The sequence below is a fragment of the Petaurus breviceps genome, unplaced genomic scaffold, assembly GCF_028583685.1.
Source record: "Petaurus breviceps papuanus isolate PSGF00001 unplaced genomic scaffold, PetGlider_PUasm1.0 79, whole genome shotgun sequence".
Classification (NCBI taxonomy): domain Eukaryota; kingdom Metazoa; phylum Chordata; class Mammalia; order Diprotodontia; family Petauridae; genus Petaurus; species Petaurus breviceps.
In genome coordinates, this window is record NW_027186523.1 from 32,086,475 (window position 1) to 32,113,923 (window position 27,449).

The 27,449-nt window shown below is 39.3% G+C and overlaps 1 protein-coding gene across 2 annotated transcripts in view; it reads left to right on the forward strand.

Moving 5' to 3' along the window:
- The first annotated feature begins 10,081 nt into the window (after window positions 1-10,081).
- Window positions 10,082-27,449, forward strand: part of LOC138175897 (armadillo repeat-containing protein 10-like) — a 28,785-nt gene continuing 11,417 nt past the window's right edge. Inside the window, exons 1-4 of one of the 2 annotated variants that reach the window (XM_069106551.1) lie at window positions 10,082-10,408; window positions 18,197-18,342; window positions 23,493-23,627; window positions 26,062-26,238. In XM_069106551.1, the coding sequence (XP_068962652.1) occupies window positions 10,198-10,408; window positions 18,197-18,342; window positions 23,493-23,627; window positions 26,062-26,238 (669 nt within the window). In that variant the 5' untranslated portion in view covers window positions 10,082-10,197. The remainder of the gene's footprint in view (window positions 10,409-18,196; window positions 18,343-23,492; window positions 23,628-26,061; window positions 26,239-27,449) is intronic. The other variant, XM_069106552.1, reaches the window with a different exon arrangement.

Here is a 27,449-nt window from a genome sequence, read left to right on the forward strand (position 1 = left end):
AATCCAAATCCTCTGATTCAGGAGTAAATATTCTTTCTGCTATACCTCACTGATTTCCTTTCTTTACATTCTTTTAGGGCATGCTTTTCTTGAGAGATTCTGGGATGCACCTGAATTAGAAACTAACTGATTGTAGCAGAAACTACAACCCACTCAATGGTCTTAAAACTTAACCAAAATAATATCTCAACAGAAAAATGTTGGTTTGCAATGGAATCTATATAAAGGAGATGAAAGAGTAGAAACTGATCGGTGGTTTACTTGGTACTGTACAACGGAAAGGGTCCTCAGGTTGTAGATGACTGACATTGTTTAAATGAATTTAATTGATTCTTTAGACAGAAATATCCCTAGAACAAAGAGCAATTTTTCAAACACTCCTATGTTAGTGGGAATTTCCCTTAAGTACAACTAATTCCCCTTGCCCTAACTCAATACTTACCATGTAAACTTGTCATTTTGTAATTGTGTCTCCCAAGGGGACTCATTAGGAATAAGTGATCTGAATAGCTGTATTGATACTAGTTTTCTAGCTAGCTGTCTCTCCTAGTATGTGAATAAATTGGTATTTTACTTAACTCATCAATCACCTTTGAGTTTGGTTAGTTTGAATCAGCTACCCAGAGTTTCATTACCTCCAAGTGAGGGGACCATAAAATCAAATTCATGACCCAAAAATAGCTAAAGGTCAGACCCTGGACTTGAAATGATGCCTAAGAGTGCTGATCACTATTCTTAGGGGCTCAGCTAAACCAACAACCTAACCTTTCTCTTTCCACATCATCTTTTTTGTTGTTGTTGTAATACTGGTGAAGTCAGAAAGTTCAATTTAACACAATCTGCATCCCATTTTGAAAACCTGCCTGTTTTCCAAATATGTAAATACAGTTGGTGTTTTAGAAATGCTAACTACAAAGGAATTGTAAAGTGAGTACTTGATTCAATAAAAATCATACCTTATGAAATAACAGAATTTAGATACTCCCTCTGCTGGACAATTTTTTGAGAAGTACTTTATTTTTTCATAGACATTAAAATGCTATTCTAGATTTGGAATTATAGGATCATCGATTTAGAGCTGAAAGACACCTTATAAGCCATCACATTCAAATCTGGTAGATGGGGAAACTGAGGCTTATGGAGGTTAAATAATAAAATCATAATCATAACCATAATAATAATATCTAACATATTACACTTAAAGGTTTGTATAGTGCTTTACAAATAGTATTTCATTTTATCCGTACAACAACCCTGGAAGATGGGCACTATTATTATCTCCTTTTTACAAGAGTAAACTGAGGTACGTTAAGTGACGCCTGGGGTCACAAAGCTAAGAAGTATCTAAGGTTGTATTAGAAGTCAGGTATTCCTGACTCCAGGTACAGAGCTCTACCCACTGTGCCACCTGACTTTCCCTGGGTCCCATAACTACTAAAAGTCTGAAGTGGAATTTAAACACACATCTTCCAGATTACAACTCCAAAACTCTTTTCACTTCTTCTAATTTGAGAATGCACTTTTATTTCCATAACTATGGAAGTAAGAATACTAGGTAATTATAGTGCTTTTTTTCAAAACTACAATGAAAATAGCTACTTTATTATTATTAGTCAAATTTACAAGTAGGCAGTGTAAGTAGATGCCTGTATTATGTAATTTAATGACACACTAAAAAGACCCTTAATTGAAAGTATCTCTTTCTCAAGGGTACCAAAAAATCCACCATAACACATTCATTTCTTTGGCTTTCTCTCCTATAGCCTTTTTAAAAATGCAAAGGCTACTCTGAAGGTTAACACACTGAACTAATTCACACAAGAATATATTACAGACAAAAGGAGGCCTCAGAGAGAAGGGGGGTGGGGGAGAGGGAATGTGAAAGAAGATGGACAAAGAAAGAGGAGGCTGTGAGCCAAAAGACAAAATTCACTTACTTCACAGGTTTGCCTAAAGTTAGGCAAAAATGACAACTCATTGAACTTAGCATTTCACAAACTCAGATTTTATAGATAATGAAACAGGTTTAGATAGGTTAAGTTACTTGATCCTGGTCACACAACTAGAAAGTGTCTGGGCCAAAACTCAAATTCAGGTCTCCTGATGCCAAATCTAATGTTCTCTCCAGTGTGCCATGCTGCTTTTCAAAAGTGTTAAGTGGCCAGGGCAACGAGACATATAAGCAAAGTGCTAAATGTGAAATTAAAACAACTTTGAGGTTCCATCTCAAACCCAACAAATTTGATGGCAAAGGTGGAAACAGTGGAAAATGACAAATGTTGGAAGGGCTATGGGAAAACAAACATATTAATACACTCTTGGTAGAGGAGTAAATTGGTCCAGCCATTCTAGAATATAATTTGGAATAATGCCCCCAAAGTTACTCAAGTGCATACTGTTATCCACTGATACTAGGCCTATAAACCCAAAGAGATCAAAGAAAGAGGAAAAGGACCCATATGTGCAAAGATATTTACAGCAGTACTTTCCATAATGTTTAAGAACTGGAAACTCCAGGTGCACCCATCAATTAGGGGATGGTTAAATAAATGATGGCAAATGAATGTAATGAAATTCTATTGTACTGTTAGAAAAGATGAAGGGGATGGATTTGGAGAAACCTAAGAATACTTATATGAGCTAATGCAAAGTGAGCAGAACCAAAAGACTTTATAAAATAATAACAACAATACTGTAAAGACAAACAACTCTGAAAGACTTCATGTAATATCAATGCAATATTCAAGAGGGCTGATAAGGGTGCATGCTACTCATCTCTTGACAGAGATGGACTCAAGAAGAAGAATGAGATATACATTTTTGGACATGGCCAATGTAGAAATTAGTTTTGCTTAACTATGCATATAATAATAGCTAACATTTATATAGTATTTACTTTGTGCCAGGCACTATGTTAAGCACTTTACAATCATTAACTCATTTGATCCTCACAATCACCATGGGAAGTAGGTGATCTTATTATTATTATTCCCATTTTGCAGATGAGGAAACTGAGGTAAACAGAGGTTAAGGTTAATAACAGGGGGGCAGCTAGGTGGTGCAGTGAATAGAGCACTGGCCCTGGAGTCAGGAGGACCTGAGTTCAAATAGAGCCTCAGACACTTTAACACCTACTAGCTGTGTGACCTTGGGCAAGTAACTTAACCTCAATTGCCCTACCTTCCCCCCTCCAAAAAGCAAAAAAAAAAAAGAGAGAGAGAGAGATTAATAACAGCTATTTTAACCTGATATAAAAGGCTACCCTGGGTCACACAGCTAGTGTCAAAGACTAGATTTAGGTGTGCCTGACTCCAAGTCCTGTGTTCTATACACTGTGCCACTTAGCTGCTCCAAGATGATAATACTTGTGCTTCATACCTTAGAGGATATAAGGATCAAAATAGATAATGAATATAAAGTGCCATGTAAAAATATAAATAGTTAAGATGGCGGAGTAGAAGAAGGACCTCCCCACTGCTCTGGCTTCCGCCTTCCCCAATCCATGTAAAAGGGGACTCTAAACAAACTTTGGAACTGCAGAACCCACAAAATGACACAGAGAAGCTAACTTCCCACTTAGGACAGCCTAGCAAGCCGGCAGGAATCAGCCAGCTCAGTGCTCTGGGAGCCGAGCCCAGCCCCACACCAAGGCTTTAGCCCCAGGGCGGGCCTGACCAGCCACTGGCCAGAGGGACTCCAGATCAGCAGCAGCTGTGGCCGTTTCCAGATTTATCAACACATATATGCGAAGGACAAAGTGAGAGGTCAGTACAGTCTGGACTTTGGGACCCAGTAAGTGGGCGAGAAGCTGCTGAGACCGCTGGCACAGCCAGTCAGCACCACGTGGCAGCTTCAGCTCCTGGCCTGCAGAGTGTAGGGGGACCAAGCACCAGTCTGAGGGGTAATAGCTCTTGCTTTAACCTGCTTGGATCTGGATTGCAGTCTAAGGCGGAGGTCCTGGGGTGTGTGTCCAGCTTGCCAAAGCCTGTGGAGGCTTCAGAGAGGGCACCCATCTAATACCTCCGGCAACTGAGAAAACCCCAGTGTTTGGGACGAAAGCTCCCCTGTCTGGTGGCAGAGTCCTACTGTGGCAAAAAGCCCAGGGGTCAAGTGACTGAGGGGTTACATGACCAGGCAAAGGAAACAAAGCAGACAGAAGATTGCAACATTAGCCTCCTATTTTGGGGACAAAAAGGAGCAAAGCATGGAACAGGAGGAAAACAGTAAAGTCAGAACTCCTGCACCAAAAGCTTCAAAGGAAAATACAAGCTGGTTACAAGCCATAGAGGATCTTAAGAAGCAGATAAGAGAAGTGGAAGAAAAATTGGGAAGAGAAATGAGAACAATGCAAGAAAATTATGAAATGAGAGTCAACAGCCTGACTGAGGAAAATAACACTTTAAAAAACAGACTGACTCAAATGGCAAAAGAGGCTCAAAAAGGCAATGAGGAAAAGAATGCCTTAAAAAGCCAAATTTGCCAGATGGAAAAAGAATCTCAAAAACCTTAATGAGGAGAATAATTGCTTCAGAATTAGACTGGAGCAAATGGAAGCTAATGACTTTATGAGAAATCAAGATGCTGTTAAACAGATCCAAACAAATGAAAGAATAGAAGGCAATGTGAAATATCTCATGGGAAAAACCACTGACCTGGAAAATAGATCCAGGAGAGATCATTTAAAAAATATTGGACTACCTGAAAGCCACAATCAAAGTAAGAACCTAGAAATCATCCTCCAGGAAGTTCTCAAAGAAAACTGCCCTGATGTTTTAGAACCAGAGGGCAAAACAGAAGTTGAAAGAATCCACCAATCAACTCCTGAAAAAGATCCCAAAAAGAAAACTCCTAGGAATATTATAGCCAGGTTCCGGAATTCCCAGATTAAGGAGAGAATATTACAAGCAGCCAGGAAGAAACAATTTGAATACTGTGGAAACACAATCAGGATAACCCAGGATCTGGCAGCCTCTACACTGAGGGATCAAAGGGCTTGGAATATGATATTCTGGAGGTCAAAGGAGCTGGGATTAAAACCAAGAGTCACCTACCCAGCAAAACTTGAGTATCATGTTTCAGGGGAAGATATGGTCATTCAGTGGAATAGAGGACTTTCAAGCATTCTTGCTGAAAAAACCAGAATTGAACAGAAAATTTGACATTCAGATATAAGAAGCAAGAGAAGCATGAGAAGGTAAACAGGGAAAAGAAATCATAAGGAACTTATCAAAGTTGAACTATTAACATTCCTACATGGAAAAACAATAATTGTAACTTATCAAACTTTTCTCAGTAGTTGAAGGGAATAGAAATATATATATATATATATATATATATATGTATATATATACACACATATATATGTCTATATATGAGGGTATATGGGCATACGAATACATATGTGAATGTGAGTATACATGTTTACAGGTATACATAGATAGAGGGCACAGGACCAATTTAACAGGAAGGGATGATACTTAAAAGGTGATATTAAGAGGTGAGAGAGGAATACGAGAGGAGATGGGGAGAGACAGAATGGGGTAAACTATCTCACACAGAAGAGTCAAGGGAAAATGGTCACAATGCAGGGGAAGAATATGAAGGCAAAAGGGAATGGGTCAACCTTATTGCCATTGAATTTGGCTTGGGGAGGGAATGAAATACACACGAAATAGGGTATCTTACCCTCCAGGAGAGTAGGGGGGAAAGGGGATGAGAGGGGGGATGATGGAAGGGAGGGCAGGCTGGGGGGGGAAGTTGGGAGCACCCACTTTTGAAAAAGGATGGTATCAAAGTAGAGAATGGAACCGGTAGGAGGTGGGATGGGAGGGAGGGAAATATAGTCAGTCTTTTACAATATATCTACTATGTTATTGTTTTGCATTAGCTACACATATACAACCTATACTGAACTGCTTACCTTCCCAGTAAGGGTGGGTGACAAGGGAGGAAAGGAATGAATCTGGAATTCAAAGTTTTAAAATAAAATATTCAAATATATCATTATTATTATTATTAATGATATTTTACATGTAATTGGGAAATAAGATATACTGGGGCATAAAGATCCACTGGAAAAGTCCAAAGGGGTATGGGAGAAAATATGGGAGAGAGCAGATTGGAAGAGGGGATATACTGTGGGACTGCTATTTTGGGGCAGTGTGTAGGGGAAAAACGGGGAGAAAATTTGTAACTCAAAATCTGGTGGAAATGAATGATGTAAATCAGAAGTTAATAAAGCATTTGGAAAAAAATAAAGAACTGCAAGATGGCTGATGCTTGAAAAAAATATATAAATAGTTATCATCATGATCATCATCATCCCTTCTAGATGAGATACAGCTAAGCCAAATTATCTCAAGTGCATTTGTAGATAAAACTAGACAAAAGATAAACAGAGAAAATAAAATGAATCTACAGGCATTTTCACATAGATCTCTTTGAATTAAAAACATTTAGATTATAGCATCCCTATGTCTAAAATACTAATGACATGATAATGGCATTTAAGAAGAAGTCAAGACTTGTGGTTGAACCTAAATAAGCACAAAGAGAAGTATGCATAGGTGGCAATACAATTTTTAAAGCACTATGCAAGAGAATTGTAAGCTGAGAGGGGAAATTTTCAAAAGAATGGAAAATTCTTTTATTTTATTTATTTTTTTTAAATATCCAAAATAAATGGTGCTTTCATAAAGAAAAAAAAAAGGTAACCAAAAAGACATTCCCAGATGCTATGCCTTCTTTCTTGTCTGTATAGGGTGTTACGAACACACTGAAGAGATCAAAAATGAAAATTTAAGTAGTCAACAGCTATGCCTTCACAACTTTTTTTAATAATAGGCCACATTTTTTATGATAAAATGGCTGACTGAAACAAAGAAAGTATACATTGTCAAGATCCTTTGAAGATGTGTTCCAATATAAAACATCATAACTAATTTTATACCAAACCTGAGGAGCTTCTGACTAAATTTTTGTTCCTATTTAACAAATTCGGAAAAGTGACACAATTTAACCACAATAGTAATTAACGTACAAAAGTAGGCCAGCAAGCCAGGTCTCTTTCTGACTTTTTTCCCCACCATATCAAGCTGCCTGAGTCTCCTACCATATTATGCCGCCTGACATGACAGGCTTAAGTGGGTAGTTCCGAGTAGAGGCTGAGATTAGAACAATAATATAGAGAGGCTGATTTTCGAAAGGAGGAGAGAGGGTCATAGGATCATCGATGTAGGGTTGAAAAAGAATTTTAGTCATCATTTTACTGATGAAGGAACTCTGGTCCATAAAAGTTGTGTGATCTGCCCAAAGCCACACTGATATGACAACGCTCCAGAGAGGCCAAGGTTCAAGAAAAACTAGGTGGTCGAGACAGCAAAAGAACAAGAAGTTAAAAGTAATGAAAAAGGGTCAGGATCAGAGAGGGCAGAGGGTGAGGGTGGGACCACTTTGACTGGGAGGGGAAAAGCGGCCGAGAGCACGTGGTGGGTCAGCACCTGTGTGTCCCGACCGGTGTGGGAGGCCCCAGGGATGGGTGGGCCCCGGGCGGGCCAGCTCACGGCGCTCCCGACCCAGCCCTAGTACCTGGGACACCTGGGTCAGGTAGTGTTGGCTGAAGTAGTTTCTCTTCTCCAGGGTGGCATTGTTCTGGACCGGCCATTTTGGGGCCTGCAGGGCTGGCTGTGGCCTGCCCGAGTGGACTGGGACTAGCCGAGACAGGAGGACAACCAGGCGATGGTTCAGCTCTTCGCAGCCAGCACCACCGCTCAAGAGGGCCACCTCGAGGTTCTCTTTAGCAGCGCATTGCTCTTGGCAACCAGGAGCCGGGACTTCGCCCCCCTCCCCCACCGTCGTGGGCGCATGCGCCTGGCAGGGCGGAAGGGATACCTCCTGAGCCAGCCTGGCCCACGTTGCAGCCAAACTGAGCTTTCTAGGCATGGTTCGGGTATGGGAGTGAGGAGTGAGAGTGGTCTTCTAGGCCACCCATTCAAACAACAAGCATTTATAAAAGCGCCTTCTGTGTGCGAGGCATTGCATTAAGCCCAAGTGATGCAGAAAGACCGCCAGGTCAGGTGCTGGCCTTGGAGTCAGGAAGACAAGTTCAAAAACTGCATCAGACTTGCTAGCTGAGTGAATTCCAGACAGGTCAATTACCTTCTCTCAGCCTCTGTTTCCTTTTGTGTAAAATGACAATGATGATATCGCTTACCTCCTAGGGTTGTTGTGAGGTTCAAATGAGTTACTACATTAAAATCAACAAAGCTTTATGTAAATACTAGTTACTATTTATTTATTTATTTGACTAGGACTGTCCCTGCCTTGAAAAGCTTATATTCTAATTGAGAAGACAACTTGTTAATAATAATATACAAGGCATATCATATACAGAATGTATGGCTGGGGTGGTGTTGTATAACTAGTTCACAAATCAAAAGTGCAACAAAGCAAAAGCCTTTAGGGTGCTTACATTCAGTAGGGAGACAATATGCACACATGTAAAGTATACACACAAAAATACAAAGTAAATGAGTCTAGGAGGCAGTAACAATTAAATTTATCAGAAAAGACCTGAAGTAGGAGGTGGTGATTTAAAGAAGGCCAGAGATTTAGTAGGTTAGTGTATTCTAGGTCTGGGGTAACAGCTTGTTCAAGGTCAGGGTGATAGGAGTTGGGAGTCTTGGGCATATGAATCTTTAAGTAGGCCATCTTGGTTGGACCTTACAGTGGGTAAAGGGGAGCAATGTATAATAACCCTGGCAAGTTAGACTCTGATCAGGTTGTGAAAAGAGCCTTAGATGCCAAAAAGGTGGTTAAACAGAGGTCCTGAAAGATTCAATTTAATTCTATTCAATAAACTTTAAACCACTTTGGTTGAAAGTTATGTTGGTTGAGTTACCAGTTGTTCCTAGTTCTGCTTATCAAACTGTGTTTTTGTATCACCTGATCTTATTCACTTATTTTATATTATTTTATTATATTATTCACCAGCAAATTGTCACATTTTCAAAGCCCCACCTCTTTTGCTGGGGTGGACCTATCTGGACTATTTTAAAATCACCTAGAAAAGTGGTCCCCACCTTCAAGCCATGGCTGATCTTCAGTCATCAGCCCATTAATGTGTTGCTGCCTTGACATACTTAATAACAAAATCCTTTTAGTTCTCTTTGCCCTGAATTTTGCCTCCTTAGTCAAGGTGAAAGCCCAGATGAAAAAATTTCCTTTCAACCCTACTAAACTCGAGGTACAATGCTAAGAGATGGAGGTTAAGGGCTTAACCAAGGTCAGACAGGTGGCATATGCTAGAAGCAAGATTTGAGTTTGGTTTTCCGACTCCAAATCCATGGTCCTTTTCCATTCTAGGTCTAGGGCATAGTTTCTTAAATAAGAACTAGGAATGAATACAAATGTTTACGCTAAGCTATCCTGCCTGGCCATTCTGGTTTCAAGCTTTTTGTGTGTTGTAATGAAATACTTTGTCAATTTAGTGAACTCTACAAACTTACTTCTCAGAATAATGTATTTCAATGTATAAATAAAATACAGTTATTACAAAAAAAGTCAAATATATTTAAATAAATGGGTTTCCCCCCAAACCAAGTTCATGAACTCTTGCAATTCTATCAATGAATTCCGGCTTCTAGAACATCTTTCTAAGTGGATTTCCCCCTCCTCCCATTTTTAATGAATGGAGGGAAATCTTTCCCACTTCCGCTTCTCTCCCTGAACCCAAAAAAGCACTCAGAGATGCTCTTCAAAGTGTCGGCTGGGGTGTGGTTATTCGCACAAAGGTAGGTAAATGCCTACATGCAACTCCCATAATTAATTCTAACCCCTAGCTTCTTCTACCCGTAAAACAATAAAAAAAAAAAAACAAAACACCTTCCTTTTTGTGTGTGTGTGTGCGCGTGCAGAGCACTAGTGAGGGTCATCCCAGCTACCTCTGAATTCAGGGGCGGCGAGGATTCCCTCGAGTGGGACAAAGAGGTTTGCACTTCGGGGAAAAGAAGTTTCTAGCCAGCCAGAGGGGAGGGGAAGCGGAACTGAACTCCCCTTGTCCTCCTCGGCTGAACCCGCCCCTGAGCGCACGCGTACTGGCAACTTATTCTCACGTGCTCCCGCTAGGGCGCACACTGCTGGGACCCCCGGCCCTAGTACCCCAGACTAGCCTCTTAGCCCGGGGCCCGAGGGGACAGCATGGGCAGAGCCCAGGAGGCGGGCTGGGTGGCGGGCCTGGTGCTCGGGGCCGGCGCTTGTTACTGCGTTTACCGACTGACCTGGGGGAAAGAAAAGAGCCGGAAGACGGCGGCTGCGGGCGGGAGCCGTGGCTGCCCGGCGGTGCCGGGGAGGACGCTCCCCCAGCGGGGGTCCGGCCTCCAGGTCACGTCCAGCCCCTCCCCTCCTGCAGGTGAGCGCCCCTTCCCCCACCCCGGGAGATCCGGGATTGGGGGGAGGGCAGGAGAGTCCGAACCCCACGCGCTGTTGGCTTCCCTCCCGTGTGCCGGAGGCCTGAGCAGCCCATAAGTGGATGAGGTTTGCAGCCCCAGGGGTACGAGGACTGGAGGAGAAGCCCGGGCATTGAAATGCTCGTGAGGCACTTGGGCGGCGCGGCCGAAAGAGCGCTGGCCCTGGAGTCAAGTTCAAATCCATCCTCAGACACCTTTGAGCCCTGTGACTCCGGGCAAGTCACTTCCCTTCTGCTTTTTTGTTTCCCTAATTGCACCCTGCCTCCCTGAGTCGCTGTGAGGTTCAAACGAGGTTCCTCCACCTTTTCCTAGATTTGGCTCCCCAGCTCTAGCTCTGTAGCTGATGATGGAGGTGGGAAGAGTTAAATTTCTGCCACCGATTTGGTGGTTCTTTAAAAAATGTTGAATGTAATGGAAGCCTTCTGGCTTTCTTCAGGTCTCTGCTAAAATCCCACCTTCTGCAGGAAGCCTTTCCTCTGAGATTCCCTCCAATTTATCCTAGCTACAGATATAGGTACATAGATATACGTGCGATCTATAACTTACGTCTGACTAATATCTCCTATAACTCGCTACATACTCTCTTCTGTTTGACTAAAGCTATTCTTAAGGGTCTGGATATTAACTGAATTTCCATTATAGACAGTAATGTTAAGCTGATATGACTCCAGAGCTACTGAAGAAAATCTGATATTCCTCAGAAGTAATGGAAATAACAGTATTTACCTAAAGTTATATTTCTCATGGTGTTTTTCCTCTATCACTTAATTTTTTTTTTAAACTAGACGACTAGGTGTGGAAGTGGATTGAGTGCCAAGCCTGGAGTCAGAAAGACTCATCTTCCTCAGTTCAAATCTGATCTCAGACACGTATTATTTGTTTGACCCTGGGCAAGTCATTTAACGATGTTCACCTCTGTTTCCTCATCTGTGAAATGAGCTGGAGAAGGAAATGGCAAACCTCCCCTGTATCTTTGCCAAGAAAATACCACAAAGAGACAGACATGACTGAACAACAACAAATCACTTAAAAAATAACTTTGGCATTCTTGATTCATTTTCACTGTCGGGTCAGTGATTTTATCCCATTATATAACTGGAAAAGTCATTTACTGACATTAAAATGACTTGCTCATAGAAGAAAGATTGATGGCTCTGCAGTCTGAGGATGCAGATCAACCCCAGTGCTTAACAGGCACCTACAAAATGTCAGAAGTCTTAAGAGGAGGGGTTCTTAACCTTTTTTATATCATGGACCCTTTTGGCAATCTGGTGAAGCCCATAGAGCCTTTTTTAGAATAATGCTTTTAAGCGTATAAAATAAAATTTATGTTGAAATATGGTTGTCTCAGTTAAAAGAAAAACAAGTTCATGAACCTGAGATTAATATAAAGACCTGAGATCATGGAGAGAGTGACCTTTAAAATGTTGAGCCATTCTTCTGTGAAATATTCATGGTTGAGAGTTGCACAAACTCATATATAGATGGGTTTCACTGTGCATTGATGGAATAGCTCTGTGCTGATGAAGGATATTTTAAATGAAGGGTTTTTGTTTTTGAACTAAAAAACCCATTATGGATACAAAGGAATAAATTTAAAAAAAATTTCTCATTGATGTTTGAATTTTCAAAGAACTGCATGATATTCTGAAAGACTCATTTCACTTAGGGAAGGAAATAAGCATTTTTAAAGAACCTGCTATGTACCAGTAACTATGCTAAATGCTTTATAAATATCTTATTTGATTCCCCACACATACACAATCCTGGGAGCTAGGTGTTATTATTTTCCCCATTTTATGTTTAGGGAACTGAAACAGACAGGTTAAGTTACTCAACCAAGGTCACAAGGTAGGAAATGTCTGAGGCTCAGTTTGAACACTGGTCTTTCTGACTCCAGGTCCAGCTCTATCCCATGTACTTCCCATTGATTAGAGGAATAATTATTGCCAGAGAGACCACTTCAATGGACATTGTCAAGAAGTAACTAGCTAGTTAAGTGACTGACCATATGACAATCATCATACATCTATAATTGGAAGGCATCCCAGAGACCAGTCTAACTTTCATTTTACATTTGAAGAAGTTGAGACCCAAATTTGCTCAAGGTCACAGAGGTAATAAGTGTCAGGAGCTGAGTTTTGTAGGTACCATCTGTCCCTCCATCTTTCTGTGTGACTCACCCTCTGCCAGTCATACATTTCCATACTCCTTTTGCCAGTTTTAGAACATAGGCCTGCATTAAATATATGCAGTAGCCTACTTGTGTTCACTGTGTATGTCTGTATCAACCAGAGCAGGTGAGACCACCATCCTTAAGAAATTACGGTATGAGATTTGCAGCTATATAGCTTCACTGGGAGGATGTCTGTGTTTATCAGCTTTTGTGCCAGGAAGCAGCTTGAGATCATTAAAATCTGTGTAATTTCTCTCATATGGTCTATCCAGATCTTCCTTTTCACTTCTCCAAACTCATTATCCACCCATAGCAACTGTTCTGGCTAAATCTACTGATGGATTGACTCAGTGGGCTGGCAGTCCAACTGCATGGTACAGTCTAAACCAATAATTTCCAATATTTCTGGTCATGTAACTATCAGTAAAAAAAAAAACTAAGACTGTCTACTTGCAGTGTACATTTATGTAATTATAAATTACATAATACATATAGTTATGTACATTTTACAGTTTTACAAAGTAGAAATTTTAAAAGAATTGGATGAGAATATTTTGAAAATATTTTATTAATGGTACAAAAATTATTTTGCTCTCACTAAAACTATATTAGTTCTTATTCTAATGCAAGCATTGGGATTGAATATTTAAAATACATTTGAAATTTTTTTTACTTTAATACTTTGTGATACAATGATTTGAAATTCTAGTTCTATGTTTAATTTGTTTAAAAATTTGGTTGTAACAGATGTCATAGTACAAAAAGAAACCTCAGAAAGGCACCTAGATTCAAGTGAAAGAAATGTATTGTTGGCTGTGCCCACTAAATCTCTATTGTTCTATCCATTACCCAACACTGTGGAGATTTTTATTGAAATTCAATAGTAAATTTCCATCTTCCCTGATGTCAGTTAGTTGTTCTTGTAAACTAATTGGAGCGTGTTGCATTTTTCTATTTTTAACAAATGGGTTCAAAATCCAGTCAGACACTTCATTGGAACATTTTTTTAAGCAGGTTGGAAAGTTCACTCTCCAAAGTTGTGTTTTTTCCCCCAAGTGTTCAAGTAAAGAGTTTTTATAGATGGTACACATAATTTTCAGCAACTGAGGATGGTGAGCATCCAGGAGGAAAGGATGGTGAACAGTGTCAAATAGTATAGGGATCAGGAAGGATAAAGACTGAGAAAAACATATGAGGTGTATTCATTAAGACGTTGGTAACTGGGAAGAAAGTAGTTGTAATTGAATTGCATCTGATGAGTAATAAGAAATTTGAGAAGAAACCTTAAAGAGGTATATGTAAAGATTAACTACTCTTATTAGCTGAATGAACCAGGAAAGGCTTCCTGCAGAAGGTGACACTTGAACTGAGTCATGAAAGAAACCAGGGACCGGGTGAGGAGGGAAAGCATGGCAGCCACAGGGACCAGGAAAGGCAAAGTCACGTAGGCGGAAGAGGGAACAGCGGAATTGTAGAGTGCATGAGTGGGGTAAGAAGGTTGAAAAGATGGGAGTTTTGCCTGCTGGTTTCTATTTAACTGTTTTAGAATTTTCAAGGAAAAAACAAAAGATGGCTGGAGAGATGGAGAGGGGACAGATTGTAAAGAACTTTTAATGCCAAACAGAAGGTGATATTTGATCCACTTCCCAGTTTGTGTCACCTCCAGAATCGATTTCTTCTGGTCTGGTATTTCTTCCTGACTTCTCTGTACGGTTTCCTACCATAGTTCTTGAAGGGACTGAAATGTTAGGATCTAAGTGTGGTGATTACAGTGTCAGTTGGCAGAAATAGATCACGATAGAAACAGTGATCAATGTTTCATTTTTCACCTTTGTTTTCATTCATCCAGGGATCCTCTTGTGATGGTGGGAGCTTAGTTGTAGTTTAGACCAAGCCATTTGAAGACTTGTTTGCCTTTATGCTTTTTGCTACTTTACAAGCAAATGCTACTAATATCTTACCAAATAAGTATGTTGTTTTGCCTTCCCAGCACTCAATTTTCTCCTTTTTAACCATAATGTTCTTTTACCAATGAGTTTACATTCTAAATTGACATTTCCTTTAGCCATCTGTCTGCTTAGCAAGGTTCTTCCATCTAAGATGTTTTCCATGTTATTTTGGCCTCCTTATGGGAGCAATTTAATACAGACTTCAGCAGGAAGTTGTTAATTAGATTTTTCATTAATTAATTTAATTTTAATTATTTTTTCCATTGCCTGCCTTCACTTTAAAGTAAGTAGTTATCAAATTATGTCGACTTGGTTTAGAGGATCTTAGCAAGTTCCTAGCAGCCTAATTTTCCAACCCCCTGCTTTCCAACCTCTGATGCCACCAAACTGGCTTTCCTTTTGTTCCTCACACTAGGCACACATCTCACATCTTTACACTGGTCTTTCCCCATGCCTTGCCTCATAAATTCCCTCTCTTCCTTTAAGATGCTGATTTTCCTCACTATTTCTAATGTCCTCCCTCCCAAAACTACCTTATATTTAGCTACTTTGTCTGCATTTATTAACTATCTCTTTATGTTGTTTTATGTTATCTCTTTATGTTTACATATGTACTTGTCTGCCCCATTAGAATCATACTTCTTGGAAGTCAAGGTCTTTTGTTTTTCTTACTTGTATTGTCTCACCTCATGCTGTGCCTAGCACATAGTAGGCTCTGAAAACCTGTTGATTGCTTAATTCTTCCTAGAGTTTCTTCACCTCTTCGTCCTTTCTCACAAGTGTTGGTGCATAAGCTACACTTATAGTCACAGAACTCCTTTTACTTGTGCTCATTGTAAGCACTACAAGCAGTGCCCAATAAATGCCACATGAAATAGTGGACACACATTGAAACCAACTCCTTTCATTGCTTCTCCAGGAGAACCTGTGGCCCATCCTTCCAGTTTAGCTGCATCTTTCTTTTGTCTTCATTTGGTTTCATTGATTACCAAAATGTCAGTATCAATGAGGTTCGGTTCTTTGATGGTATGTTGCTTTGCTGGTCACTGGACGTTTAGTCAGGGTTCCTAGGCAGCCCCAAAATTGTGTAATTCTCAGCATCCTTAAAAACAGCCAACTTCCAATAAACAAGAGACTTCTTCCAAACAATAAGTCACCTTACATTTCTTGCCTTCTCAGCAGGTGCGGGAAGGACTGGAGAAAAGAAGAAAATGTGAAGCTAAAAAATTTTGTTCATGAATGTTAAATAGAGTATAATAATTTTTTAAAAATAAGACATCTTAGAAAAAATGTTTATATTATATAGAAATAGAATCAGATTTTAGAAAATTAGGTTTCATGACAAAATATTAAAGGAGATAATGTTTGAGTAAATTCATAACATTTCTACCAGATTATATTATGTAGAATCTTGGTTTCTTGTGGAGACATGATAGCTGTCTTTCAAATATTTGAAGATTTATATGGGAAAGGGAGATTAGATTTGCTGAGAAAATTTGGTCTGAGAGTTCAGAATTAGGAGTAGTAGTTGGAATTTGCAGAGAGGCGGGTTAAAGAAAATGTAGAGCTTTTTGGAAATAAAATGAGTTGACTTAGAAAGTAGTGGACTCCTCACCCCTGGAATCTTTCAAAGGCCACTGCATTACCGTGTACTAATAACGTAGTAGAGGTCATCTTATGGTTGCATTAGGTGACCACCAAGGTTCCTTCTAATTCTTAGGACTACAGCTCTAGAGCTGGAAGGGGCATTGGAGCCCATCTAGTCCAGCCCTTGCATTTTACAGATGAGGAAAACTGAGGCCCAGGGAAGTTAAATAACTCACCTATCCAAGGTCACACAGTTAAACAGCATAGACAGGATCTGAACCCAGGTCCACAGTAAAATTGTGAGTCTAGGTAAGTCCTTTGCTTTTTTTTTTTTTTTCTGAAAATGTCTATATGACTTGGCCATATCATTTAATTCAGTCATCTCATTTTACAGATGAGAAAATGAAGCTTGAAGTGATAGTCACACAGGCAGTGGCTAACAGATCCAGAATTAAACCAGGTTTCTAGATTTACAATCTAGTCATTTTTGCTTTATACTGTTATGGAGTCCCTGTGGTCCCTTTTAGCCCTAAGATAATATGAATCTATTAAGACATTTAACCTCTTTAGATATTCTTTATCTGTACATTTGACTCAGAAGAGATATAGCGTAAAAAAATCTATGTTTCGATGATTGCTTTACTTATAATTTATTAAACATCAGGATATCCTTTGTGAAAAGGCTCTTGGACAGCAACTTACACATAGACATTTAATAACTCTGTATTGAAGTCCTGTTTTGTGGAAATAATTGGACACTAAAGGGATTCATTTAATAAATATATAGTGCAATAAATCATCAGACTTTTTAAATGCTTCTAACAGTGGATTGCTTACCCATCTGCTAAAAGCTTTCTCTCTCTTCAGTATGTCCCACAGTCTATATGAATCTTTCCCTGGCTGTGTACTCAATAGTTATTCAAGGACATATTTATAATGACCTTTTAGCATTACATCATAGGCCAGGGGAAAAATTGTGGAGCTTTGTTTTGATTTTTCTGTGATTGTTAGTGGTTTAGGTTTTTGTTTTATTTTAATTTTTGAGCAAAATGCCAGTTAAGCTAGGATATCATGTATAATTCAGTTAATGGCTTCTAAATAAGTAAAACATAGGTGAAAATATATGTGCATTCATACATGAAAAATCATTTATATACTCATTATGTACAAAACACCATGCCAAGGACCCGGGGATTCAAACAGAAAAATTGAGAAAGCCCTTGTGCTCAAGAAGCTCACATTCTAGTTAGTTCACTTATAAGAAACTAGAAATCTTCAGGCACATCAATAGAGCAGATGACAAGGCCCAGGAGTTCTTAGGGGGTATCAGCAGATAAGACAGCAGTGTTTGTAAGTATTTCACTATGATCTGGTGAGTGCCTAGAATATGCCTAGCACAGAGTAAACTCTTAAATAATGCTTATTTTTTTATTCATATCGTAGGATTTGCAACTGGAAGGAATCTCCGAGGTCATGTGGTCATGTACACGTATATGTGGAGACAAAGTGAATTTTCGTTTTTTATAGATTACCTCTAAATATACACATTGCAATAACTTCGTATTCATAGTTTCTGCAATATAAAAGTTGGTAAATCTTCATTCATGTTTCAATTCAGGCAGTATTTATTAAGCCATAAATAAGGCACTGTGCTAAATGCAAGTAATATGATAGAGGAAAAAATTGGTGGTTTCTGCCTGAGTGACTTCTAATGTCAGAATTTATCTATGCCAAACCATTGATGATAAAAGAATTGCTTATATAACCTGATGACATGCATGAGTGGAGAAAAGGAAGAATCAAGGTAGAAACTTTTAAGAATTGGAGGAGCAGCATGTTAAAGGTTTCTAAAATGTAGTTTTATAAAGATATTCCTAAATCTGTCTTAGTTACTGACACTATTTTATAGTTGACCTGGGTCTTAAAATAGTCAGAAATCAGTAGCTTGAGTGTACAATGAATTGAATTGAATACAAATGAATCTAATTGACATTTTTTCTTTCTTGTACACTTGACAGAGAATGATTGTACCAAGTCATCTGGTATACTGGATGCTCAACATCTTAAAAAACTCATTTGCTTGCTACAGTCAACTGAGGATGCTTTAATTCGTGAAAGAGCTTTGATTACACTGGGTAACAGTGCTGCTTTTTCAGTCAATCAAGTAAGTAATCTGTTTTTATGATGCAGGCTTCTTTATGCCTTTTCCACAGTAGAATCAGCCAGGTTAGAAAATTTATTTCATTGGAGAGTACATGCCTTATTGGGCCTCTAGAGTGGGGCTTCTTAGTCTTTTTATGTGTGTATCATGTATCCTTTTAGCAGTCTGGTGAAATCTATGGACCCTTTCTCATAATATTACTTTTTTTTAAATTTGTAATTGAAGGAAATACTAAATTTCAGTTAGATGTTAGTAAAAATAAAGATGTAAATTTCTTCCCATCCAAATCCTGCTAAATTCTATCCATAGATAAAAAGGGAAGACCTACTTTAGAGGAAATGAAACCCCTATCATGGTAACAGGAGGTTTTTCTTCTGAGATTCACCATCAACCAAGTTATAACCTCAAAGAAGGCAGTTATTCCTAGGGCCCCAGCTGCAATTACATATACTGTTGGGTAGATCTAAGGAGCTTTGATATAGGAGCTCTTCTTTCCTGAAACCTGGTTCAGGGTTGTCAGACAGCAGCTTTGTGGGGCTCCCAAAATCACAAGACCCAAGATATCTGTGTTAGTTTACCCTAGCTCATGCTCACCTAATTCCCTACATTTCTGTAATGGGAATGCAAATTTGGAAGATCTTCCCTGCCCCTAGGCTAAAGTGCACCAGAAGCCTGGGGAGGGAGGCTTGTTTTTCAGAAGATACTTTTTGATTGGCCAGTGGGTCAATAAGGTTGTTACATTCTCTGAGCCAGGAGAAGGCTATATAAGCCCTGATGTGTAGCTTTGTTTTGGGGGCTCACTTTGAGAAGTGTTCTGTGATTTGATCTGAATTCTGGGAAGCCGTTGTTGAGAGTCCCCCGGCTTTGAAAAACCCAGATGTGGAAACCCAGATGTTGACTGGGTATGGATGTAATGGCTGGACAGTTTGGAAAGCTGTCTACTTGATCTGTTTCTGTCTTGATAATTCTGTCTGTATATTTTGAAGTTTGGGGTGCTGACCTTTTTCCCCTGAACAAGGTAAACGATATATGTCTGACTGATTAAAGTAAGCTTGTTAACCCATTTTGAGTTGCTTTCCTTTAACAAAGCAGATCCAAGAACCTGTGCTAGCAGCCACCCTGGGAACGTTGGGGTGCTTGCTGCTACAAAATCGGCCCCAAGATCTTTCATGCCCATAGCATAGACAATTTACTTTTGAATTAGCACTAAACATCTCTTAGGTCACATTTTCAAAGTACAGAAGTAAAGTTACCAAAGTGACCACTGGGCCTTAAACAAACACAAAGTACATAGCATTATCACCATTATCACTTCAGTTCAAAACAAGAGTTCAAATAAAGTTGGGGGGGGGGGGTGTCCTTCCCCTCACACAGCTCCAGCCCCTACTTCCAAGTACAGAGAGGGGGCTGGGCAACAAAACCAACAAGGTGGGGTCCCTGGGGATCCAAGGCACTTCATCCCACCCACCATAGTCACAAGTCCATCCTCCCCCAGGGTCCCAAACTGTGGGATGCAGCCAGGAAACACATTCCGTGCCCCTGCTTTGCTGCTCAGTTCTTATCTTTTCCTGTGGCTGAATTCCAAACTCCTGGGCTCCTTCTCCTCCCACAGGCAGCAGCTGCTCCTGGCTTCTGCCCAGGTCCCGATGCAGGCAGCTCACCATTCCCGCTCTCAGCTCAGCGAAGTCTGCATGCAGGCCATTCTTCTCTCCTGCTCCACAGCTCCACAGAATCACGGCTACCACAACTGGGAAACAAACAATTATCCCAGTCCCCATACTTTCCTTTTACTCTGCAGATCCTGTTCATGACGCCATTTTGTAGCAGCAAGCACCCCAGCGTTCCCAGGGTGGCTGCTAGCACAGGTTCTTGGATCTGCTTTGTTAAAGGAAAGCAACTCAAAATGGGTTAACAAGCTTACTTTAATCAGTCAGACATATATCGTTTACCTTGTTCAGGGGAAAAAGGTCAGCACCCCAAACTTCAAAATATACAGACAGAATTATCAAGACAGAAACAGATCAAGTAGACAGCTTTCCAAACTGTCCAGCCATTACATCCATACCCAGTCAACATCTGGGTTTCCACATCTGGGTTTTTCAAAGCCGGGGGACTCTCAACAACGGCTTCCCAGAATTCAGATCAAATCACAGAACACTTCTCAAAGTGAGCCCCCAAAACAAAGCTACACATCAGGGCTTATATAGCCTTCTCCTGGCTCAGAGAATGTAACAACCTTATTGACCCACTGGCCAATCAAAAAGTATCTTCTGAAAAACAAGCCTCCCTCCCCAGGCTTCTGGTGCACTTTAGCCTAGGGGCAGGGAAGATCTTCCAAATTTGCATTCCCATTACAATTTCATAATGTCATTTAAAAAACAAAGCTTTTTGAAATTCACCACTTCCATGCTCTGCAGTCTATTTCTAAGAAAAAAAACCCAAAAAGCACTAGACTGAGAGTCAGGAGACTTGAATCCTTCTAGTCTTGGTTCAGCTGTTGTCTGAGTGTAAGATACCTTTGGGCCTCAGTTTCTCCATCTGTAAAATGGGGGTGGTGGCGGAGTGTCAAGTTGTAGATCATTTCCAAGATCCCTTGCAGCTGTAACATTTGCTGATCCTAAGACCTTTAGGGATTCAGATCTCCTAAAATTTAGTCACTAATATATTTAAATTACATACATCTTTTGCAAGATTGCTATCTCTTTTATCCCTCAATTGCATGAAACATTTGATCTTTTAAAAATTTATATTGTTTTAATAGAAAAATGAAAACAGCTATTAAGTGATCTGCTGGCCATGAGGTATCATGGATCGGTGGAAAGAACGATTAGTATGGAGTTAAAGGGCCTGTGTTCAAATCCTACTTGTGTCATTTAGTTGGTTGTTGGTCGTTGTCATTCGTTTTAGAGAGGACCAAAATCACTGTGCTAGAGTCAAGTTACAGTATGTCTGACTGTGGCTGATCAAACCAGAATGAGCGTGGAATGCTGCTGTAGGTTGGGCACAAATAGACCGTGTGAACATTTGGGGTGGATTTCCTAAATTTGCACATCTTGCATTTCTTTTGTAACCATGTGACCAGATCATAGAATTTCTCTGGACATCGGTTTAAAAAAAAAAAAAGTTTATGGGAGTAGGATCGACTAGGTGACTTCTAAGGACCTTTCTAGCTTGAGATCTATAAACCTGTGACTAGAGACAGTGAATCTGTTATATAGTTTGTGGTTTCTCCTACTTTAGCAACTGCAGGTTGTAGGTCTGCACACAGATCAATACATCCAGGAAGCTGTTGTATCTGTCAGTGCCTGATGGTTTATTCGTTTGAATGAAAAGACTTCTGGAAGCTAACTTCTGAAAGTAGCATACTTCCCAGCAGTACTAAAAAGCCTGACTTTAAATAGTCCCTTATCATTACATATTTCCTTTTTTCACTTTGCAGAATAGAGAAATGGGCCTAAGACTTTCAGTCAGTTTTTAAATCGTGTCTTGGTCCAGCCCAATTCTCCTCACTTACCCCCTGGAAAAAAAGTCTATTCCTAATCTATTAAGATTTAGGGTAAGAGAGAACAAAGTCAAAAAAACTGGCAGTTCTCCTCATCATTACATGTATGTAAAGTTTTATTTGTTAAATAAATTGCATTATTTGCTCATTAAAACTCAGTTATGACAAAAAAAAAGAAATATTTTGCCAATTTCTTGTTCTGTTATGTTGGCATATTCTGGGAAGCATATAGTTATGGGGTTTTTCCCCTTATAAGTAGTTGAAACAATTGATTTTTCTTTCAGTAGAGGAGCCAGGAGGGTGCTTAATATGGTCTCAGACCAAGAATCCTTTAGGCAGCTTTGATATATATAATGTAATTTCCAGGTTTACTTATAACACAGGAATTGAAAATACTTATTTAAAGAGTTGTTGTTCAGTTTCAGTCATGTCTGACTCTTTGTGACCTCATTTGGGGTTTTCTTGGCAAAGATGCTAGAGTGGTTTGCATCTCCTTCTCCAGCTTGTTTTACAGATGAGGAAACTGAGGCAAATAGGATGAAGTGACTTGTCCAGGGTCACATGGTTAGTAAGTGTCTAAGGTAGTATTTGAACTCAGGAAGATGAGTCTTCTTAACTCCAAGCCCAGCGTTTTATTCGTTGTACCACCTAGTGGATTTTAATTACATTTAGAAATTGCTTTGAGTCCCTTACATAAACTGTGCAAGATTGATTTTATACTCCACAGCAGTGTTTTGAAGGATAACATGGTGCAGATAACTATGGATAATTGTTTGCCCTGTATTAGAACAATCACTTACTAGCTAACATTTAAATAGTGCCAGGCACTGTGCAAAGCATTTTACAGTTTATCTCACTTTACAATTACCCGTGTTTCCCCGATAATAAGACCTATCCCGAAAATAAGCCCTCCCCTTACTGTGTAAGATTCCTCTAAAATAAGCCCTCCCCCTAAAATAAGCCCTATTGAGATTGCTACTGTAGTGAAGGTGATCCCCTGCGCTACACGCTACATTACGGTACCCTCTGTATGCACCGTGCATCCCCCCCACCCCGTGAAACGCATGTTGCGCTCCGAGCTGCATCCAATCAGAGCTGCAGCAGTGAGCGCGTCATCCTGTTCTTCCCCAGTGATTTGCTTATTGAATAAAGGTACATTTTTTTGTTCACATTTACCTGTTTATTAAAATTGCTGTCAATGTTCATTAAAATAAGCCCTCTGGTGTTTTTCTGTCCAAAAAAATAATAAGACAGTGTCTTATTACCGGGAAACACGGTATCTCATTTGATGATCACAGCAACCCTTGGATATAGGTACTATTCCCATTATAATAGTAAATTTGAGTAAAATGTGGCAAACAAAGGCTATCACTTATCCAAGGTCACACAGCTTTTGTCCTGTATGAGACAGGATTTCAAATCAGATCTTTCTGACTCCAGGCCCAGTGTTCTATCCATTGCTTCACTCAATCACTTGAATTCTTTCTTTTATCTATACTGTGATTTCATTGATATAGGAAACTCCCTCTAATAGTCTTGGAGAATTCCCTGGGAGAACTGATAAGTTAAATGAAATCCAAAAAGTAGTAATAGAGGAGCTAAATATTAAAAAAAACTTGATGAAATCATAATCTTATTTTCTCCCTTTTAGGATATTATTCGTAATTTGGATGGTCTCTTAGTTATTGGAAACATACTGAAAGATCCCAACCCCAAAGTTAAAGAAAAGGCTTTAAACGCACTAAATAACTTAAGTATGAATATTCAGAATCAGAGGGAAATTAAGGTGAGTGGCATAAAAACACAAGGAAAATTAATTATAAAAGGTTAAAAAGTTATGAAAATAAATTTTGTTGGGAAGTCATGATTATTCAGCAAGCTTTTACTTACTGTGTACCCAGTACTTTACCTGGAAGAGGTAAAAAAGAACCCTTTTGTAGAATGGGCCAGCAGAGGGCTGGAACCAGGCATCATCTTAGAGCCTAGAGAATGTTCTAGTTGGGTTACAGAGCAGTCTGCCTGTTTGAAAGGAAACTAATACAAGATTAGGGAAAGACACCAGAAAGATTGTGAATTAAGAATCGACTTGCTTTAAGAGCAACAAATAATTATCTGAACAATAGTAATTGAAAATATACGTAGGTTACTTTCTTTTAAAGTTGATCTTTACAGATATTGAAGAATAAGGACTTTGGAAGTAATGAAAATTATATAGATCACATTTTTTTAAGAGTTGAGGAAAAAATCTTTTAAAAACTATGTGAACCCCAGAATTCTAGAGAAATGTGTTATATATCAGTTATAAAGAATGAGAAGCCCTCAGGTTTTGAAGATAACTGATATCGTATAGAGTGCTAATGAAATAGAATGGGCCCGTAAACAAAATTTCTTGAGGTTTTTGGTATTAGAGGCAGTATGGTGTATGATAGCAGAAGCACCAGACTGGAGACCTGGGTCCTATTGATGTCTCTACCACTAACTCACTATGCTAATTTGGAGAATGACTGAACTTTTTGAGGCAGTGTGGGAAGGTTCAAGAGGATAATCTCTAAAGTTCCTTTCTTCTCAAATATTATAGAAATACTTAAAATTACCTCAGAGCTGATCTAGTTGGACTCATATTTGAACAAAAATACCTTCTATAACATCTCCAGTAAATGGTTAACCAGGCTTTGCTTGAAAATTCCATCAATAGAGAATTCTCTATCCTTTGGGGTGACCTATTTCAATTTTGGCCAGCTCTGTTAGAGCCGTTTTCCTTCTGTTGACCTGAAACCTGCTGGTCTGCAGTTTCCCATTGCTTCTTGCTCTGTCCTCTGGGTCCAGACATCCAGTCCAGTCCTCCTATAAAAAGAACAAAGGATTGAGAATTAGAAACCCTGAGTTCAAACCCAGTTTTGCTGCTTATTCCCCTGATATCTTTATGACACAGTAACTTCTCCAGGCCTCAGTTCCCTCATTTGTTAAATGAGGGGGGCTGGACTAGATAACCTCTAAAGTCCCTTTCAAATCTAGATTTGTGACCCTACTCCACTGAAAATACTTTCTTCTTTTCCCTTCTGCTATAAGAAAAAACTTCTCGATACCTTTGTTTTTGCGTGACTGTCATTTCCAAATATGCCTCTCCCCCCTGCACCTTGAACCTTCCTTTGTAAGAGAGGGGCAGAAATTCGTTAAGCAAAACTTACATGCTGACCACATTTGACAACACATACCAGATGTATTTGCTCATCTCTCTTCTGTGGCCAAGATTTTCATAATAATAAAACATTCAGCTTTGTTTTATTCTTTTCATTTATACTGTTGTCATTGTGTATATTTTGTATTTTTCCTAATGAATTTTCCAGTGTTTGGCTGAATTCTCATGTTAGAATAATTCTTTGTGTTCATTTAATACAGTTTGTCTAGCCAACCTCTAGGCTCCTACTTTATTTCCAGTTTTTGCTCCAATGAGAAGAGATGCTGTGAACATGTTGTTATATATAGAATATTTGTTTCTTTGACCTCCTTGAGGTATAGGCCTAGCAGTGGGATCTCTTAGTCTTTCAGTGCCCTTCAAATACTTTGAAGATTTCTCTTGAACCTACTCTAAGCCTTATGAAAGCCACATACTCCCTTCTGTGACATAGATTCAGGCCCTCTTGCTATCCTGATAGGCTTCATTTGAATATGTTCCAGCTTGTTAATGTCCTTTATAAACATTTTTTAGACTGGAACCTCCATGTAAAGCACAGAAAAATTTAGAGTCCTAGAGATTTTTCTGCTGTAGGAAGTTTGGCTTTTAAGTTCATTCTGGGTACAATTTAACTTTTTTATAGAATAGAGCAGATTGTCAGGATAATTTTGAATTCTTTCTGAAAATTTGATAAACTCTAGAGCTGCTTTTTTGGTTAACTAAGTATTATTTTGAGGCACTGTTAATCCCACATCCCACATGACTGAGTGAATTAAAAGAATACTTGGTTTTTCCTCCTTTTATCCATGAAAAAGCTAACTTTGGAGAGAAAGCTACTCTGTTTTTCCATTTTTTGTGTACCATAGCAAAGCTTTGGGAATCCTTCATTTAAGGAACACTACACAGTAAGGAGGGCCTGTTATACAGACAACTGAGAAAGCTTCTTCCTTTGCCCAGGCACTTGAGGATGATTTATTTTATCCTGGATGAAATTCAGTAGTATTTCTGACGTTCTAAGGTTCTCATTTTTCTTTCTTTTCTCCAGGTACACCTCAGCCAAATCTGTGAGGAGACACTCTCCTCTCCATTGAATTCAGATGTACAGTTGGCTGGCTTGAGATTGTTAACAAACATGACAGTCACCAATGACTATCAGCACTTAATTGCCAATTCAATTTCAGGACTCTTTGATTTGTTATGTGTGGGAAATGAAAACACCAAGGTATGAAACTCTTATTTTTAAAATCAGCCTCTTGCTTATCTTAATTGAGATTTTATTTCCTCATCTGTAGATTGTTGGTTTCACTGGTCCAAATGAAAGTTTCATGTATGCATTGATCCTTTTTGTGCAAAGTGGGGAGCCACGGGCTAGATGGTAATATAACAAAGATTCAGAACTGGTTAACTGGAAACTTGGAAGAAACTCCTCAGTGTAATACCCTGGGGATCCATGATTGACCTTGGGCCTTTTGACATTTCTGTCACTAGCTTGGATAAAGGTGGAGATAACATTCCTGTCAGATAGAAAGATGGCACAAAGCTGGGAGAGACTGAAAACCCTGGGTGGCAAAGTTAGGATTCAAATAGATCCTGATGGGCTAGAACTTAAGGCCAAATCAAATAAGATGTAAATTATCAAGTATAAATATCAAGTTCTACACTTGGCTTAAAAAAAGTTGACTTCATAAGTCAGGTAAGCATGGTTAGAGGTATGGGGGCTTTAGCTGTCTGATAAAATGGCCAAGAATGTTAACAAAAGCTTAGGCTGATTAAGAAAGATAAAACATGAAGGAATAAACAGGTGATAGACCCCTGACATTATGCCCTGATCAGACGATATTGGGAGTATTGTATGCATTTCTAGGCATCATATTTGTAAAAAGATATTTAAAAACTTAAAGGCAACCAAAATGATAATGGGCCTTGAGATCATGCATCTTAAGAAGTGTTTGAAGGAGCTGAGGATTTTTAGCCTCAAAAAGAGAAATAGAGAGGGACATGAGAGCTACCTTCAGATTTTTGAATGATGGTTATGTTCATTTGACTCCAGAAATTGGATGGGTGGCAGCTGCTACCTGGCTGATTGGGGTTTGATATAAGTAGAAACTTTCCAACATTTGAAGCTATCTGGAGGTGGCATTGGCTTCCTCAGGAGGTAGAGAGTGGGTTTTTCTCTGACTTGAGGTGTTCACACAAAGACTAGTCACCTGATGGTTATGTTGTAGAAGGATTTCTTTATGCAGGTATGGGTTGAACCAGATGGCCTCTGATATCACCTTTGTGAGATTTCTGTATGTTGTCTTCAAGATGACTTACAGATGAGACCATATTGTTATCATAAAGCATGTTTAATGTTTTCCATAGATGAGTCCACTTGAATAGGATCTTAAACAGACCCACGACCCTTGCTTAGATGGAACTGAGCTCTAGAGT